Here is a 20,266-nt window from a genome sequence, read left to right as displayed (position 1 = left end):
AGCCATATGGAAAAGAATTATTGTGTAATAGGTATACCCCATATCTTTGATTATTTTTCTTTCTGAAATGTAGTATATTTTGATCACCCAATTCTTTCTATCAATTTTAGAGTGTATAATTTTGAAATAGTGGAGTTTTTCTGCATTGTCTCTGTGACATCTTTTAATATAATTACTATCATTTTTTTGTTTCAGTTTCAATAGTAATGGGAATTCCTACAGTGAAGAGAGAAGTTAAATCTTACCTCATAGAAACTCTTCATTCCCTTATTGATAATCTGTATCCTGAAGAGAAGTTGGACTGTGTTATAGTAGTCTTCATAGGAGAGGTAATTATTTGTTATATATATGTATTTTTGCCACGTATAATCTGTAAGAATTGAGACCATATTTTGAATATGCTCTTATAAACTTTTTGTATAAAATGTGATGAGCAGCAGCAAAGGTTAGGTGGTCTATTCCATCTGACAGTTAAATATAAATCTAACTTGTAATCTTTGCATTCACTTCCTTTCTGTATTCACAATCCAGGAATGGTAATATCTGTTGTCAGTTGGATGATATTATATATATAGATCCTTTACGAACGAGTCTCCATTTTTAGCTCCAGGACCTGAACTTGGAGATTTGCATTGATGTCTTTGGGGAGCTTTGAAACCTGAGAAAGGTTTAGCCTAGGCTGGGGTTTCTCTCATTTCTATCCTCCCTACCCCTTCTCTGCACTCCCAATGTCCAGCACATTATCGTAAACCTATGGCTGATCCATGGTGGTGTTGGTAGACGCCACCACAGTGCTGTAAAGCAGTTGTCCTTCATTTCAAAACAAAGAAACTTTAAAAAGTCAAAAAATGAAAAGTCAAACATCATGTTAATGATAAATACTATATTTCTTTTATTTTAGTCTCCTCAGAAGATATGGGGAAAGAGTAAATCTGGAGCAAGTTTTTTTAATGAGGAAGAAGCACCCTGGAATAAATATTTCCTTAATTATTATAGAATTTCAGAACATAAGAAGGTTTTATAACCTCATCTGATGATTCTGGCCCACTGATTGCCAACTTTTCAGTGTTTCCTGTCTCTTTTTAAATGAAAATGTTCTTGTTTGTATATAAAGAATAAACACATGTATATTGTTCAAAACATTACAGAAATATATATTGAAAAATTGCCTGCAATTCCTCCATATAGATATAACTACTGTCACTATTTTGAAATACATATATCTTGAGGTATGAAATATGAAATACATATATCTTAAGACATTTTTCCCCTGGCTGTATACATATATGTAAATGGAATTGTTCTGTATATCTCTTAGTATCATGGACATTTTCCCAAGCTAAAACAGATAGCTATCACACCATCATTGTTATGGCATCGTAACATTCCACTGTATGGTTTTTAACATTCTTGATTTAGTTTCTGATTGACAGATTTAGACTGTTTCACACTTTTGCTATTTTCACAGTGCACTGAACATGACTATAAATAAATGGTTGTGCACTTGGCTGGTACTGATGCAGGATCAATTCCTAACTAACATGGAATTACTGGGTAAAGTCCACATACATTAAATTTTCACACCTGGGCAAGATGCCGCGCAGAGGTTAAGCTGCTCATGTCCCTTTTCAGCAGTCTGGGAGAGAGCTTGGTACCCTGTCCCCAGGCTCTGTTAGATAATGTTACTATTCTTCAAGTTTATTTTGGCTAATTTGATAGGTAATGATAATACATTGCTTTTGTTTAATTTGGATTTGTCTATCGAATGGGTTTACATGGTTTATATATATTTGGGCCATTTGTATTTATAATATTATTATTATTTAACTCATTTATTTTAATTGGAGGCTAGTTGAAATATTGTGGTGGTTTTTGCCATACATTGACATGAATCAGCCACGGGTGTACATGTGTCATGGCACCCTACTCCAGTACTCTTGTCTGGGAAATCCCATGGATGGAGGAGCCTGGTGGGCTGCAGTCCATGGGGTTGCTAAGAGTCGGACATGACTGAGCGACTTCACTTTTCACTTTCCTGCACTGGAGAAGGAAATGGCAACCCACTCCAGTGTTCTTGCCTGGAGAATCCCAGGGACGGGGAAGCCTGGTAGGCTGCTGTCTATGGGGTCGCACAGAGTCAGACACGACTGAAGCAACTTAGCAGCAGCAGTACATGTGTCCCCCTGTCCTGAACCCCCCTCCCACCTCCCTCCGCCTCGGGTTGTCCTCTGGGTTGTCCCAGTGCACCGGCTTTGAGTGGCCTGCTTCATTCATTGAACTTAGACTGGTCATCTGTTTCACATATGGTAATATATGTGCTTCAATGCTGTTCTCTCAAATCATCCCACCCTTGCCTTCTCCCACGGAGTCCAAAGTCTGTTTTTTACATCTGTGTCTCTTTTGCTATCTTGTATATAGAGTCATCGTTACCATCTTTCTAAATTCCATATATATGCGTTAATATACTGTATTGGTGTTTTTCTTTCTGACTTTCTTTCTTACTCTGTATAATAGGCTCCAGTTTCCCCCACCTCGTTAGAACTGACTCAAATGTGTTCTTTTTTATAGCTGAGTAATATTCCATCGCATATGTGTACCTCAGCTTTCTTATCCATTCATCTACCAGTGGACATCTAGGTTGCTTCCATGTCCTAGCTGTTGTAAACAGTGCTGCAATGAACATTGGGGTACATGTGTCTCTTTCATTTCTGGTTTCCTCGATGTGTACACCCAGCAGTGGGATTGCTGGGTTGCATTCTATTTCTAGTTTTTTAAGGAATCTCCACACTGTTCTCCATAGTGGCTGTGCTAGTTTGCATTCCCACCAACAGTGTAAGAGGGTTCCCTTTTGTCCACACCCTCTCCAGCATTTATTGTTTGTAGACTTTTCGATAGCAGCCATGCTGACGGATGTGAGATGGTTCCTCATTGTGGGTTTGATTTGCAGTTCTCTGATAATGAGTGATGTTGAGTAGCCTTTGCTCATTTTCATTTGTAAGTGTTGATTTATAAGAAATTTTCATATGAATGAACTCTGACTGTTTAACTCTTGTCCAGTTTGTTTTTTGCATGAGCTTTGTTTATGATGTTTTTGTCTGTTATAGAAATTTTACATTTTAATTAATCAAATTTGTCAATCACACATTGTATATCAGTAGAAATTGGTACAACCTCTTTAGAAAGCAGTTTGTCAGTTGCTGTTAAAATGTCAGGTCTCCTCTGTGAGCTAACATCCTGCTTCTAAAAATTGATCCAGTAGAAACATTTTTGAGTATTTAAATATATTCCAGCACATGACACATTCATACAGCTCTTAAAGTGCATTGACAAATGAATGGAGAAAATGGTCTCGTGAAATAGACTGGGAACCATTTTTTAAATTAATTCTTATTGAAGTCTCACTGTTTTACAATGTTGGTTAGTTTCTGCTGTGCAGTAAAGTGAGTCAGTTTTATATATGTGTATATATTTATATATATCCCCTCTTTTTTAGACTTTCTTAGACTTGAAACTGTTAGTAGCAGATATCTTGAGAACGGGGATTATGGGAAGATACCACTTTATATTGCATTTAGTTTTGTAAAATTAAAACTGAAAAAATTGCTCTCTCTTTGTTTTTGACTGTGCTGGGTCTTTGTTGCTGTGTGGGAGCTTTCTCAAGTTGTGGTGCCGGGCTTCTCATTGCAGTAGCTTTTCTTGTTGGGGAGCATGGGCTCTGGGGTGTGTGGGCTCAGTAGTGTGAGGCACGGCTTAGTTGCTCTATGGCATGTGGGATCTTCCTGGACCAAGGATCAAGTCTGTGTCCCAAGCATTGGCAGGTGGATTCTTATGCACTGTACCACCAGGGAAGACCTAAGATTAGAACTTTTTTGCAACGAGCTTGTACTGATTTTTATCAGGAAAAAAGCCTTAAAATTTAAAAACTATAGAATAAAAAACTATCCTTATTCATTTGAAAAATTGTACTCAGCTTATAGACAGAGATAAACGCTTGCTGTTGTTCAGTTGCTCAGTTGTGTCCAACTCTTTGCGACCCCGTGGACCTCAGCACGCCAGGCTTTCCTGTCCTTCACTGTCTCCTGGAATTTGCTCAAGTTCATGTTTATTGAGTTGGTGATGCCATCCAGCCATCTCATCCTCTGTCTCCCCATCTCCTGCCTCAATCTTTTCCAGCACCAGGCTCTTTTCCAGTGAGTCAGCTCTTTGCATCAAGTGACCAAAATATTGAAGCTTCAGCTTCAGAATCAGTTCTTCCAATGAATATTCAGGGTTGAGTTCCTTTAGGATTGACTGGTTTGATCTCCTTGCAGTCCAAGGGACTCTCAAGAGTCTTCTCCAGCACCACAGTTCTAAAGCATCAGTACTTTGGCACTCAGCCTTCTTTCTGGTCCACCTTTCACATCTGTACATGACTACTAGAAAAAACATAGCTTTGACTGTATGGACCTTTGTTGGCAAAATGATGTCTCTGCTTTTTAATGTGCTGTCTAGGTTTGTTATAGCTTTTGAACACTATGAAGATTCAGGGCCCTCTTGCTGTAGCTGTTTCTCTGATCACTAAGATGTAATAATGCTGGGTTTGGAGTCACATGACCTGTGTTCAGGGTCTGGATTCTGCCATTGGAGCAGGTAGTTTTTTTGGTCAGCCTCAGTTTCTTCATCTTTAAAAGGAGAATAATGCCTTTGAGGTCAACATTGTTGCAGGGAGGTGCAATGAGATCACACTGAGGAAAGTCCCAGTATAAAATTATTAATCCCCACATTTGGTTCAACATTGATTAAGAGTTTTCACTTAAGTGTCTGGTAGCCTGGGACTCATTTAATACTATTCCCAAATGTGTGTTCTATGACTCTGACCATGATCTTCGTGTAAGGTGGTTCCTAATCTAGATCTCTAGCTTCTTCTTGAGTCTCTACTTTCAACTGCTGACTTGATAACATTATTTGAAGTATTTTATGGGCAACTCTTAATCTGTCCATAACTAAATTAATCTGGTTTCTCCAAACTGCCTCTCTTCCAGGTTTCTGGTCTGTTTATTAAAGGTTCTTTATATCATAGTGTGGGCTTCCATTATGGCTCAGCTGGTAAAGAATCCGCCCGCAATGCAGGAGACCTGGGTTCGATCCCGGGTTGGGAAGATCCCCTGGAGAAGGGAAAGGCTACCCACTCCAGTATTCTGGCCTGGAGAATTCCATGGACTGTATAGTCCATGGGGTCGCAAAGAGTCGGATACGACTGAGCGACTTTCACTGTCATTTGACATCATAGGGTTAGTAGGTCTGGGCTGTGGTCATTCTGCTGTCAATTTGTTACATAGACCTTGGATGGTCTTGATTCCCTTTGTGTTATTTCTCACCCTAAACGTTGCTTCTTCCTTTTTCTTTCTTATTCCTCCTTCAGCTCCCAGCTCATCCCTCTTATGAAAGTTTCCCCTACTCTCCCATTTGAAATTAATCTAGAGTGAATTGGCCAAAGTAAATTTGTGTTTGGCTAACCTTTTCAGCTTTTAGAAAAGTATGAATTACCATGAGTCTACTTTAACATGTGAGGAGAAAATTAGAATTGAAAAAACTAGACAAGAATACACATAGGCAGTGAAGCAGGTCATAGTCTCTTCATCCTTGTTGAACTTTCTGTTCTTTGTGTTTTTTCCTTGAAGTGGGGAACCGTAAGATGCCCATTGGGGAAGAAAGGAGAGTCAGAAAAGTAATCATCTGTTGTGTTTCTATTTCTTTGTTCCTCTCTGATGATTTTTCCTTAAATATCCATTGGTTTAACTTGATGAGATATTTACAGAAAATTCAAGGTTTTGAACAGTTGGCTGTTGGTGCATTACTGAGAGTTCAGTAACTGCATTCTGAAATTGCAGGAGGAGTAGAGAGGAATGAATGCCACGTGCTCTGAAGGATCTGTGATACCAACCAAGGGTGGTATTCCTATTTGAAGATTGCATCATTCTTGTGTTTGCTTATACTTAGAATATAATTCTTATTTTTGTATCCCAGTGATCCTTGGTTGTCTTATTTTTATGTATATATTTTACTATTAATTTATAATATTTCTTATTTCACAATCATTTCTATAATGTTATTTCTGTCACCATCATTTCTGGCAGAATATTTTCCTACAGTATACTCTGAATTTTAGCAAAAATTATTTTTTATGTTCCTTTCTTATCTTTGGAGAATTCCCCATTTAATGAATCTTGTTGAAAGAAAGTGTCTTCCTCCCACTGTGGAAACTAAAAAATGCCAGATATTTGCTTGACTCGTTCAGTCATGTGACCTAAGCTCAGCTATGTGGCTGTTCCTTTCCCGGACTTTGCATGGAGCTTCAGTTTTTTCAGATGACATGGAAAACCCCTCCAAAACAGGCAGATTGCTTTGAGTAAGAGGAGAATTTATTAAGGTGGCTGGATACAGGATCAGTTTATACTTCTAAGTGCCAATAGCAAAAAATTGGAAAATATGTTTAGCATTATTTTTCTAAAGAAGCAGAGATCATGGACAGTGCATTCTGGTGATGGACAGTGGTGGTATTGGGGTCTCCAGGGACTACAGGGGCAGAGTCCAGAGCACCGACTATTGATGGATGGTGAGGACTTGAAAGCTATGGCATTGTGACCATTCTGTGATTTTTGGCTCTGACCCCGCTTTATTTCTGCCGCCTTCCTAGCCTGGTTCCTCAGCCTCACTGGAGGTTCTGTGAATTCTAACCAGTAGTCTTCAGTAAATTGTTTTTCTAACTATTCTACCTGAGTCAATTTCTGTTGGTTCCAACTAAGATCCTGTTTGCCTAGAAACAATCTGAAAGCCATATGTAATTATTTTTAAGTTCCTAAACAATAGATTTCAAGTTGTGATCCTACAATGAAATAACAAATTCATCATGTTGGGAAAATACCTAAAAGTAGTCTCTGAAAAGTTGAGTTTAGAGACTTTCTGGCTCCTTGGAGTGTTTTAATATTTGGCGTGAGAAAGTTTTGCTTTTTCCTCAGTTTCCGGTTTTACTGCTGCACACATCCTAGTTTGAGTTTTGCGGTGAGAGTGCCAGAGACCTTTAGTATGCTTTCTTTAAGTTCTTTGATTTAAATTGAGTCAGTAGTGCTAGTTGGTTAGCAGGCCTGTGGGCAGGATTTGCAGAGCAGGTAAATTTGTAAATGAAAACAAATTGAATAATAACCAGAGAGAATTGATCCAGTTGCTGTGGATTTTAATTTTTTGTTCTATGTTTTATTTGCAAGGGAAAATTATTTGCTACTTAGTTAATTTTTTGGTCAAGTAATAGGATCATATGGTTTAAAAATTATAAATGTGTGTTATATACCCCAAAAAGTCTCTCCTGTAAGGCTGTTCCCCTTGCCTGTTGTTGTTGGATTTTTTATTTTAAGCTTTTATATTGGACATTAGCCAATTAACAATGTTGTGATAGTTTCAGGTGGACGGCAAAGGGGCTCAGCCATACATATACATGTGTCCATTCTCCCCCAAACTCCTCTCCCATCCAGGCTGCCACATAACACTGAGCAGAGTTCCCTGTGCTTACAGTAGGTCCTTGCTGGTGATCCACTTTAAACACAGCCGTGTGTATGTGTCCCTCCCAAACTTCCTGCCTCCATCCCCCCTACCCCACCCCTGGCAACGGTAAGTTCATTCTCTTAAGTCTGTGAGTGTGTTTCTGTTTTGCAAATACATCCGTTTGCATCATTTCTCTTTAGATTCCACACGTAAGGGGTGGCGTGTGATGCGTGCCCTTCTCTGCCTGCCTTCACTCAGCACGGCGCTCGGTACGGCCCCCTCGCCTGTTACGGTTTTCTCCCCATTCAGAGATGCTTCACGAGTGTAGGCGTGGATGTGTTATTTTTCTCCCCGTTTCTACATAGATGATATAATACTAACAGACTTTCATATTAGAACAGTAAGAGCTACCTAGGTTTCTTGTCAGTTTTGATAAAATGCCTTCCTAGAAAGTGGTTCATTTTATAAGTTTGAAAATTTGCTTCATATAGAGTGGAGCAAAGTACTGTTCTTTTTGTGATGATTCTGCCGTAATCTCTTTGTTCATGTGTTTGTTTGTATGCCCTTCCCCTTTGATGGGTTAGCCAGTGGGTCTGCTTTTATTCATTATCCTCTAAACCATCTTTTAGGTTCATAATTTCTCTCTTTTGTTTTCTAATTTATTAATGTCTGCTTTTAACACTATTAATTTTTTGCTTTTGTTGGTCCCATTTTATACTTTGCAAACATCTTGACCCAGATGCTATGCTGATTTATTATATGCTATTTATTTTTTCCTTTTGCTAATATAAGAACTAATATAAATTTCCTTTTGAGTACTGTGTTAGCTGTATCCCATAGGTTCTAATGTGAAATGTTTCAATTCTTATTAGTCCATGATTTGTTAAATTGAACTATAGTTTATTTATAGTGTTACAGTTTCAGGTGTACAACATGGTGATTCAGTGTTTCTGCAGATTATCGTCCATTTAAATTCATTATAAATGGCTATATTTTTTGTATCTATTAATTTCCTACCCCTACCCTGCACCATCTGTGATTTTGGTTTGTGTTTCCTCTTCGACCAAGGAGATGACCAAGAGTGTTCTTAAATTTTCTTGTTGGTAGGGGCTTTTTGTTTTTTGCATTGGTTATTGTGGGGGGAAGTTTCACATTTCATTTTTAAAAACTATTTTGAAATAATCTTCAACTTGTAGGAAATTTGCAGAAGTTATGCTGAGTTCCCAGATACCCTGTCGCCGATCTCCCCAAATGTCAGCATCTTACACGGCCATAGTGTACATCTGTGTGCATCCTGTGTGTGTCTGTTGGGAGGTGCAGCCCAATACCACAGGGTTTATTCTGGCCTCCGAGCTCATTCCTTAGTTTTATCTCTTTTGCTCCAACGATGAGAAGTTTGGTCCTCATGCTTCATAGTGTAGCTACTTACTTGGTGTGTGTGCTCAATTGTGTCCGACTTGCAGCCCCAGCGACTGTAGCCCGCCAGGCTTCTCTGTCCATGGACCTTTTCAAACAGTACTGGAGCAGGTTGCCATTTCCTGCTCCAGGGAATCTTTCCAACCTGGGGATTGAACCCGTGTCCCTTACATCTTCTGCATTGGCAGACGGGTTCTTCGCCACTAGCTCCACCTGGGAACCCCATCTACTTACTTGCTTAACCTACTTAAATCTGTTGATTGAAGTTCATTTTCTCGTTTTCCTCAAGAAAGGTTCATGTGAGGAATTTCTTTTTTTTCCTTAAGAGATTAGGGGAGTAGTATAGTGCTGTTGCTGAAACTAGACAGATGTTATTCCAGCTTTCTTATTTTTGCTACAAGTAATCCATATTTAGTCTGATTGCCCAGAAGATTCTTTTTCAGTTTTAAAGCCTACTAATTTTGCTATAATATGTCTTGATTTTAACAACTATGTGTGGATCATTTTTCCTGGCACACGATATATTCTTTAGGTATATAGAGTCAAGTCTTCTTTAAGTTCAAGAAAGAACTTTTGAATGGTACCTTTTATTATGAAAACTTTAAGACATACAACAAAACTGATAGAATTTTACAGTAAATACCTATTTACAGACTACCTGAATTCTACTAATGTTTTCGTGCTTGTGTTTATCACATCTCTATCTATCATAATTTGAACCTTGCCCATTAAAAATTTGGATGGTGGTGTTGAGTTTTTCAGAGTTCTTTGTATATAATGGATGCCATTCCTTTGTCAAATACGTGATTTTGTGAATGTTTCCCCCAATCTGTGGAAGTCTGTGCATCTTTTTGCCTTGTCTTAGCACAACCTTTTCATTTTGATCAAGTTTAATTTGTCAATGTTTCTGACTTTGTCAACAGTTATGACTGTTGCTCTCTATGACTTAAGGAACCCTTGCTTCCCCCTAAATCATAAAGATTTTCTTCTCTGAAAAATTCACACTTCAACTCCTGCTTTAGGTCTACAGTCCATCTAGTGGTAATTTTTTGGTCACATTAAAGTTCACTGTTTTTATATGGATGTCATTTACTCTTGTACCAGGTACTGAAACACGTTCCTTTCCCCATTGGATTTCTTTGGTGCTTTGGTTGAAAATCCGGTGATCCTATAAGTGTGGGTCTTTTTTTGTTTTATTCCATTGATCTGTAGGTTGATCCTTATACAAACCCCTCACTATCTTAATGACTATAACTTTTAAGTATTGAAGTCAGGTAAGATTAAGTCCTCCAATTCTCTTCTTTTCAAGATTATTTTAGATACTTTAGGTCTTTTGCATTTCTGTGTATATTTTAGAATCATTCCAATCATTTCTACTATCTACAGTTGCTTCACAACAGCTTCAACTGGGTGTGTTTTTCTTTTAAATTAATGAAGAAGTATTTGGTCCTGTTTTATGTTTTATGGCTATTGATGTAGTTATTTTTGTTCACAGGTTTTGATGAAGCTCTTCTTTATTTCTTGTATTTTTCCGTAGTTGCTGTGTTGGTTCCTTCTTTGTGAATCATCACTGAAGGAAATGGCTTTTTTCTCTAGACTCCTGATTTATAGGAGGAGGCGGCACAGGCTAGTTGGTGATTTGTTTTAGTTTTTGATCAAAAACCATGCCTTTGTAACTGCCACAGAGTCTGGCTGCTTCCTGCAAGTATAGCTAGTTTTCACAATTCTGCATGTTACCTTGGATTACTGGAATCAAACTGGGTTCCTTTTGAGTGTGAGAATTTTGGTTATTAATTTTGGTTTTACCGAAAATGGAGTTTGCAGTCGTAGCAGTTTCTCACCGGTGAGCATGTGTGACGTCAGCGCGGTGTTCCTGGGTGAGCTCTGTGTGAGCGCTTTAGTCTTTGTTGGATAGACAGTCACTGTGCGTTCAGCCGGGAGTTCTGACCTGAAGGCTTCGGGACTTGCTTCCACCCCACAGCACCTGACAAGTGCAGTTTCCTCAGAAAAGGTGGCCATCGCTAGACTTAACATTTTCTCAAACTCGCGTCATTACCTGTTTGTCATCTTTTTTAATAGAGGCAAAAGAATAGATTTCATTCCAAGTATGCTTTTACTCATTGAACTAGTATTTATTGAAGCACTAAAATGGGGAAGGTACTGGAGGAGATAAAAAAAAAACCCACTAGACAGTGGATTGTGCCCTTAACTTGTAGTCTGGAATTACACAAGAATAATTTTTTCTGTATGCTTTTCTTTTTTTGAAAAATTAGTGTTAGTTATATATGCACAAAGCTAAGTGCATTTAAGTTATATATGCACAAGAGTCCAATAGAATGAAAACAGCAGTCTCCTCTCTTCATTCTTCCTCCCCCAGCCCCATTTCCCTTCCTTTCTGTTCCCCGTTTCCTCCCCCTCTGAGATCTCCAGCTCACTGGCCGTCAGGGAAAGTAGAAATACTTCTTGTGATGCTGTTCAGTTGATTATCATTTTTGATCTTTTCAAAGAACTGACTCTTAGTTTTATTGCCTTTATCATTTCTATATTTTATTTTTATTTATTTGATTAGTTTTTGTTAAAGTATAGTTGAATTATGTTAATGACTGCTATACAGCAAAGTGACTCAATGATACATATATATATATATTCTTTTTCACAACCTTTTCCATTATTGAATGTAGTGTTCATGCCTTTTGCAGACTTGCTGATGATCTGTCTAGTTATTAGTTGTTTCTATTCTTGATTTAAATCACAGGTAACTGTCTTGGTGCTTCAGAAGTATTTTTGACCTGTAATTTTTTTAGCAGCTAGATTTTAAGATGTTGGGCTTCCCAGGTAGCTCAAACAGTAAAGAATCTGCCTGCAATGTGGGAGACCTGGGTTTGATCTTTAGGTTGGGAAGATCCCTTGGAGAAGGGCATGGCATCCCACTCCATTGTTCTTGCCTGGAGAATTCCATGGACAGAGGAGCCTGGTGGGCTAAGTCCATGGGGTCACAAAGGGTTGGACACTACTGAGCGATTAACACACATACACACACACACTTATGCGTTGATTATAAATCACACAAATGCTGATCAGGAGGTGTGTGTGTGTGTGTGTGTGTATCTATATGTCTTATAAAAGTTACTTGTAGTTATTTACCTAACTGTGGTGTTAGACGTATCATTGAATGAAACAAAGCCTCTTCCCAATGAAACTTACATTGTCAAGAAGGACAGATAAAAAAGCCAGTATATATCAATAATATGTTAGATGGTAGTGAATAATATGTTAGATTGTAGTGGAGAATAAATCAGAGTGAATAATAAAGGAAGTACCGGTTTATTTGAGTGATCAGGACCTTTGGGCAAAGACCTGAAGGGTGCAGCAGCTGAACAGTCCAAGTGGACTCAGTGTGTGCAAAGGCCCTGAGGTGAGAGCACTGTGTGGCACGTTTTGTGAACCAGCAAGGAGAGGCCTGTGTGACCGGAGCAGAGAAGGTAAGGGGCTCAGCAGTGGGCAGCAGGTGGAGGAGAGGGTTGGCCCAGATCGCTTAGGACTCTCCAGGCCATCACGAGAATGTGACTTTTACCCTCAGTCAGAGAACTGACAAAAAGTTTTTATTTTTGGTAAAGAGCCACATGACAAACGTTTTAGGCTTTGCAGGACATTCAGTCTCTATTGCAACTACTCAACTCTGCTGTTGTAGCCCCCCAAACAGCCAGAAACAATATGTAAATAAAAGGGTGGGCTTGTGTTCCAGTAAAGTTTTTAGTTTATGAAAACAAAGAGTGGGTCTGTTTTGCAAACTGCTGATGTAGAAAGTCATTTGAGAGCTTCAAGTAGAAAAGATGCCTGACTGGCTTTTTTTTCTTTGAAGGCACTTTTGTTGTCGTTCAGTTGCTCAGTCGTGTCCGACTCTTTGCCACGCCATGGACTGCAGCACACCGGGCTTCCCTGTCCTTTACCATCTCCCAGAGTTTGCGCAAACTCATGTCCATTGAGTCAGTGATGCCATCCAACCATCTCGTCCTCTGCCACCCCTCTTCTCCTCTTGCCCTCAGTCTTTCCCAGCATCAGGGTCTTTTCTAGTAGGTCACTTTAAAATACTTTATTTGGAAATAATTTTAGAATTACAGAAAAGTTGGAAAAGTGATGCAGAATATCCCCTTCACTGCACTGACTCTAATGTTAATAACTCACGTAGCCACATTTGAATGATTAAGACCAGGAAATTAACCTTGACATAATGCTATTAGCCAAACTGTAGACATGATTCAGATTCCATGTTTTTACATCTAAGGTCATTTGTCTATCCAGTGTACAAGCCAAAGTATCACATTGCATTTAGTTGTTTTGTTTCCTTAATCTCCTCCTATCTATGACAGTTCTTCAGTCTTTTCTTGTGTTTCATGAACTCGGAGACTTTTCATGAGTTGTTCAGTTGCGTCCAACTCTTTGTGACCCCATATACTATAGCACGCCAGGTTGCTCTGTCCTCTCCTATCTCCCAGAGTTTGCTCAAATTCATGTCCATTGAGTCAGTGATGCTACCTAACCATCTCATCCTCTGCCACCCCCTTCTCCTTCAATCTTTCCCAGCATCAGGATCTTTTCCAGTGAGTTAGCTCTTCGCATCAGGTGGCCAAAGTATTGGAGCTTCAGCTTCAGCAACAGTCCTTCCAATGAGTATTCAGGGCTGATTTCCTTTAGGTTGATAGCTTGACTGTTTCAGAAACTACACGCTAACTGTGGTATTTGTTACCTTCATTGGTTGCTGCTGCTGCTGCTAAGTTGCTTCAGTCGTGTCCAACTCTGTGCGACCCCATAGACGGAAGCCCACCGGGCTCCCCCGCCCCTGGGATTCTCCAGGCAAGAACACTGGAGTGGGTTGCCATTTCCTTCTCCAATGCATGAAAGTGAAAAGTGAAAAGGAAGTCGCTCAGTCGTGTCTGACTCTTAGCGACCCCGTGGACTACAGCCTACCAGGCTCCTCCATCCATGGGATTTTCCAGGCAAGAGTACTGGAGTGGGGTGCCATTGCCTTCTCCGGTAGGTTCTACCTTCATTGGTAGGTCTGCAATTTATTATGAGCTGCCAACCGCATTGTGGCACATGCCTGTCATTTTAATCCTTTTGTCATGTGTACACGCTATCTTTCTGGAATTCTCACTGGGTCCCCACCCAGCACGCACTCAAGGACAAAGTCATTTTCTGTGCAGCAGTCAGTCTCCTTTTGGCAAGTCTGTTCTGCACTCTCCAGCTGCTGTCTTCAGATTTCCCTTCCTGCAGTGTGATCTGGAAATGTCTCCAGGTGAAAGTCGGGACAATCGTGATGCTCAGTTCTCTCTCAGAGAATCCCATCCTGCACAGCCTGCTGTCCACTGTCTGAGAACAGCTGGATCATATATTTTGCCCAGCTTTTTAGTTGTTTATTGTTGTTGTTCAGTCACTAAGTCGTGTCCAACTCTTTATGACCCCATGGACTGCAGCACGCCAGGTTTTCCTGTCCTTCACTATCTCCTGGAATTTGCTCAAACTCCTGTCCATTGAGTCAGTGATACTATCCAGCATCTCATCCTCTGTTGCCCTCTTCTCCTTTTGCCTTCAATCTCTCCCAGAATTAGGGTCTTTTCTAATGAGTCAGCTCTTCATATCAGGTGGCCAAAGCATTGGAGCTTTGGTATCAATCCTTCCAATGAATATTCAGGGTTGATTTCCCTTAAGATTCACTGGTTTGATTTCCCAGATTTCCCAGGCAAGAATACTGGAGTGGGTTGCCAGTTCCTTCTTCAGCTGGTCTTCCCAACCCAGGGATTGAAGCTGCATCTTCTGCATTGGCAGGCAGATTTTTTTTTTTTTTTTTTTTTTTTTACTACTTAGCCACCAGGGAAGCCCTGTCCATTTGTGATGTCCAGTATCAAATAAGAATTTATTATTGTTATCCTGCATGCCAAGGAGCCAAAAAAAGGGACCTATAACTGGAAGAAAATGTAGCCACTAGGAGCAAGGACAGAGGACTTCAGCAAAGCTGTCAATGGAATAATGGAGAGCTGTCAGGAAGCATTGTCAGGAACAGTGTGCTGTTTTGGATCTGTCAGGAATTCTCTGTTCCTTATTAATTCCTGAATATTCAGGAATTAAGAGGAGAGGCAAGCCTCTCCCTGGGGCTGAGGAATCCAGGCATTTCCTTCATTAGTTTTTCTATATGGTGATAAGTACCCTCTTCCTTTTTATGAACCATATGGTAAAAGTGATTATTTACAACCCTCTCTCTTTCATATGGATGACCTCATGTTTCCTTGATAGCTTGTAAGTTTTGATTTTATCTCTGCTGAAAATAGCTACCTTGTAAGACAGTGTAAATACCCACACAATGTTGAATAAAACACCTTTGCTCCATCAGAGCTTTGGTGCCCATGTCTTGCTTTCTTTGTCTCTCTTTCTCTCTCAGGCTATTTCCTTGGAGCGCAGAGGTCCTCTGGGTTCACTTTCCTGCCCAGGCTTCTAAGACCCTCTCAAGAAGGCGCTCTGCGCCTACACCCTATCTAGAGGGCACCTGAGGCCTTCGTGAACAGAACAAGCTCTGTGCAGCGGCTTTATTGGCTTTCTGCATAAACCAAGGAATATCAGCCTCTTTCTCTCTCCTTTACTTTCTTATCGGTGGACTCCAGACCACCAGGTTCCGGTCCATTAAAGGACCTCAACAAGTGGCGCCTGAACAGGGACTTGAGGCCATCCAGCCCCTGCGCGATGTAAGCCAGGCTCTGGTCCCCCACCTTGTCGCAGAAGGACACGTCCAGCCCCTAGAGGTGCAGGTTGCCCACGGCCAGATGCATGACGCCCATGTCGCTGATGTTGTCACACGAGCGCAGGTTGAGGCTGTTCAGGCTGCCCATGTGTGACGGGTGCAGGAGGCCGGTGTCCGAGATGCCCCCACAGAAGCTGAGGTTGAGGAGCCTCAGGCCCGTCAGCCCCCGGGAGATGTGCTTCAGGGACAGGTCCGTGAGCTTCTGGCAGTCCTGCCCCGTGAGCTGCTCCAGGCCCAGGCGGCCCTCGGCCCTGCTGCACGTCATGCCTGCCAGGTGCCCGATGCCCATATCCGAGAGATGGCGGCAGCTGCAGAGATTGAGGCCCTTGAAGTGCTGCAGGGCCCAGGCAATGAGCAGGAGGCCGGTGTTGGTGATGTTGCTGCAGCTGCCCAGCTCCAGCACCTCCAGGCCCTTGAGGTATTGGGTGATGCGGCCCAGGCTGCTGTCAGTGATCTGCTTGCAGAGGTTCAGGTTGAGCGCTCGCAGCCAGCCGATCTCCTGCAAGAATGTGTGGCCCAGCCCATTGTCGGTGAGGTTGTAGCAGCCGCTCAGGTTGAGGCTCTCGATGTTGGCCATACCCTGGATCATGTAGCTGAGGCTGCGGCGCAAGCTCAGGATCTGCACCCGGCGGATGCCCGGAGCCTGCAGGCTGCGCCGTGTGCCCCTTGTCACGCACGTCCAGGTAGCCAAAGATCATGGCCAGCAGCTCGGGAAACAGGCATGAGATGTGCGTCTCCATCTTCCTCCCCGCGGTGCCAGGGAGGGCGCCCCCGAGGCCCGGCCCTTGCTGGGCTCAGCCCTGCTGCGCCGGGCCGGCACTGCCCCGCTGCCACCCCAGTGCCCCCAGCCACATCCTCCGGCACCACGGGGCCGGGCTGCGTGCTCTTTACTTTCTTATCAGTCGACTCTGGACCACCAGGTTCCAGTCCATTAAAGGACCTCAACAGAGAGCCAGCAGGGGTTATTTAGAAGGTAACTGTAAAAGGTGGCTGATAGCATCCTTATTTCTGTGGCCTATTTTCATTACCACCTGGTGGCTTGTTTGGCTAGTTCAACCTTCCTATCTCACCAGGACTCACCCAGTATAGCATTGCGAGCCCAGCCTTCCTGCTCAGCATCTCATTGATCCCATACTCCCAGCTTGTACATGTGTATACTAATAGTAGTATATTATAGCCTCTAAAATATATCCAAAATAGAAAAATTTACACTGTGATGTATTCCAGTGGATTATCTTACACATACCCTGTCTAAGGGTTTCCCTTGTGGCTCAGAATCTTCCTGTAATGCAGGAGACCTGGGTTTGATCCCTGGGTCAGGAAGATCCCCTGGAGAAGGGAATGGCTACCTACTCCAGTATTCTTGCCTGAAGAATCCCGTGGACAGAGGAGCTTGGCGGACAGAGTCAGACACAACTTAGCAACTGAACATGCATGCACTCAGAGTTTGAGGATATGGATATGCTGTGGATATAAATATCCCTGCTTATGGTGTAGACACTAAGTAAATATTTGTGGAATGAAATGAGTAGAAAGAAGATAGTAAATTTACTTATGTGTGTAAAGTGTGAGTGTACTAAGTTGTTTTAGTCGTGTCCAGCTCTTTGCAACCTGATGGACCGTAGCCTGCCAGGCCCCTCTGTCCATATATAAAGGACATTTTAAAAATGTTCTTTAAACACAGAATCAGTTTTTTAAAGACAGTTTTTACCTTCAAGTGATTTAAAATTCAGTCTTTTTAATTTTATGTTCTTTTTGATCTACTGCTTAAAATTTCTTCTTTTCATCCAAGTGACTGTTTTACAGCTGATATCTGTTAAAATTCTCTGACATTTGCAACATTTATTTTTCATAGGAGGTTGCCTCTAACATTCTGTTTTATTCATTGGACCATTAGAAATAAGTTTCTATAATTTATTTGTAGAAGTATCTTTTTACTCAGATTTCTGTTTCACATATTTGTTCTTTGCAGTATCACAGAACATAACAGCTATAGCATATTCAAAAGTGATATGATATTTTATATATTAATTGAGTTTAATCAAAAGTTTCTGGAAATATTTTGACTCTGTTGCAATTTCCTGACTGCCATGACATTTGGCAAAGAATTATTTCTTTTTAAATTGGACTGTATAAATTACTGATTTAAGGTAAAGATTGGAATTTGTTACTTTCATTTCATCTAATTTACACACTACTGGTAAAATTGATTCTTAAGCCAAGCATACATGTTGATGCGTGGTTACGTATGTGTGACTTTACAGTGGTGAGTTGTCACTATTAGTGACTTATTGAACCTGCTTCTATGCTTCTTAAACTTTTCCTTATATATCCCTAAGAGTTTGGTATGCACAGTCTGAAATCCTTCTTTTTCTATGTTTAACTTTTTTCTTGGTTTTATGTTTTTGATTTTTATTTGGAATTCACATAACATACAGTTCACCTATTTAAAGTCAGAGTTCTATAGCCATCGTCTCAATCAATTTTAGAAGATTTTTTTATCATCTAAAAAAGAAATTTTGCACCCCTTAGCCATTACTCATCAATACTGCTTACCTCTAGGCTTAGACACTACTTAGTAGATCACTAATCTACTTTCTGTCTCTGTCTCTGAGACTTTCTGTCTCAGATTTTTTTTAAAATTCTGGACAGTTTTTAAAAGTACAGTTATGAACTGTACGTGGTCCTTTGTGACTGGCTTCTCTCACGTAGCCTAGTGTCTTCAGGGTTCATCTGTGTTTCAGTATGTATTTATACATCTTTTGGTTTTAATTAAAAAATAATTTTGCTTAACCATAAAAAAGACTTGATATTCCAAGGGGGGTAAATGCTCTTTCTTCTTTTCAATGTATGTCTACTCTTTTCCCCCACCTATCTCAATCATATCGTATCACTTACATACCCTCGGAATAAATATTTCCGTCATAGATGCAGAGATACATTCCGATAATTGGGTAACAGTATTACGTTTTGAAAAGTCTTCATGTAGAACTCCCTGGCAGTGCGGTGATTAAGACTTTACCTTCCAGTGTGGGAGGTGTGGGTTTGATCCCTGGTCAAGGAGCTAGATCCCACAAAGCCTCTCAACTTAAAACAAAACAACAAAACAGAAGCTGTATGTAACGAATTCAATAAAGACTTTAAAATGGTCCACATAAAAAAAAAATCTTAAAAAAAAATCTCCACAGACCTTTATAAAAAAGATTTCAGGAAAAAGGTTCTTTAAATTTAAAGCAATGAAGCCTCCAAAATCTCAAAGGCTGTATAGTCCTTTAAATGAATCTTTTGCTACTTAATGTCAGTTAATGTGCAACGTAAGGGTTGTGTGTACTGTTAGGTATGGATCACTTGCGTTTTAGGTTTTATTATACATTACATGATAGATCTGTGTTCACGTAAGACTATTCTTGGACAGACTCCTGGGATAGGGAGCTGCTCTTCTGTGTCTTGTATTCCCATTTCCTTGGGTAGGCAGATCACTGGCTCTTAATAAATGCTTATCAAATTGAATTTCAGGTATTAGTAAACTCACTAAAGGTTACACAAACCAGAATTGATTGTGTTCTCCAAAATCATAGCCTGATGAGTGGTGAGATGTGTTTGGGTTTGTGTAGGGGAAGGATGGAGGGTTTTGAGTTGTGTGTTAGTTGTATTCCCATAATTCTTTGTTAGGAATTTGAAGGCTACGTTCTTAATGAGTTTCCTCACTCTTACTTCTTTAACAGTAAAATAGGAGTTACTTTCAATGAACAGAAATTACAGTCAAAATACTTTTTAAAAAAGACTTCTGCTAAAACAATTAAAAAAAAAAATTCAGTGGTTTTGTCATATCCAGGCTTAAAGCTTTATCTTTTTTGGTGAGTTTTGTTTTCCTCAAGTATGAAGTGTTTTGGCAGTCTTTGTAACATAGATCATATTATATATATCATTGATTCCTTTTAACAATTGAGCATTTTAAGCTGTCACTGTAGTTAAAATTGTTTGGGAGTATTGGCTGTCCACTTGTATATACTTTAGAAGTTGACAGGTTTGTTAAACTTTTTTTTCTGATTTGTTAACACGCTCTTGACTTGGATTCTCATTATCAGCCTAAAAATAAAATAATAAAAGTAATAAAGAATAACACAGCTTTTTATTACATAGCTTTTTCATTTAATGTCATAGTCTCTGAGATATTATCTCCTCCCACCCTTTTTTCTTTTAAATAGGATAGGAAACTGAGGCTCAGCATAGTGATTTTATATCACACAGACCAGTAGCTCGGGAGACAAATCTTGAACCTAGATTTTATGATTCCAAGTGGAAATTCTTTCCCTATTGCATGCTGTGTCTGGTATTTATTCACTACTTATAGTTTGGATGTTGCAGAAGTAGAAATAGTTTCTGTGCTCACTTTTTTCTGCTGAATTGAATGGAGACAGAGACAATTGAAAGCAATAAAAACTTAAGAATCTGCTTATTGTATTGGTAAATACTCAGTGATATATGGCAGGGTCATAGAGTACAACTTATGCAAATCCCATAAGTTATCTGAAAATT

General features: G+C 40.2%; 2 protein-coding genes across 2 annotated transcripts in view; one reads left to right on the top strand and one right to left on the bottom strand.

Moving 5' to 3' along the window:
• The window catches only part of MGAT4A (mannosyl (alpha-1,3-)-glycoprotein beta-1,4-N-acetylglucosaminyltransferase, isozyme A), a 121,503-nt gene that overhangs the window by 65,039 nt on the left and 36,198 nt on the right, over window positions 1–20,266 (top strand). The window contains exon 4 of the mRNA XM_010829619.1: window positions 196–329. Coding sequence (XP_010827921.1) covers window positions 196–329 — 134 coding nt within the window. The remainder of the gene's footprint in view (window positions 1–195; window positions 330–20,266) is intronic.
• On the bottom strand, window positions 15,318–16,418 carry LOC104980954 (F-box/LRR-repeat protein 14-like; the record flags this gene model as incomplete). Its single annotated transcript, XM_010829844.1, is given in 1 exon segment — window positions 15,318–16,418. A coding segment is annotated over 1 exon segment (873 nt), but the record flags the coding sequence as incomplete, so codon positions are not given.

This window comes from Bison bison, unplaced genomic scaffold, assembly GCF_000754665.1.
Source record: "Bison bison bison isolate TAMUID 2011002044 unplaced genomic scaffold, Bison_UMD1.0 scf7180017864508, whole genome shotgun sequence".
Taxonomy (NCBI): Eukaryota; Metazoa; Chordata; class Mammalia; order Artiodactyla; family Bovidae; genus Bison; species Bison bison.
The sequence above is the reverse complement of the archived record's forward strand: the minus strand, read 5'-3'. Positions and strand labels throughout refer to the sequence as shown.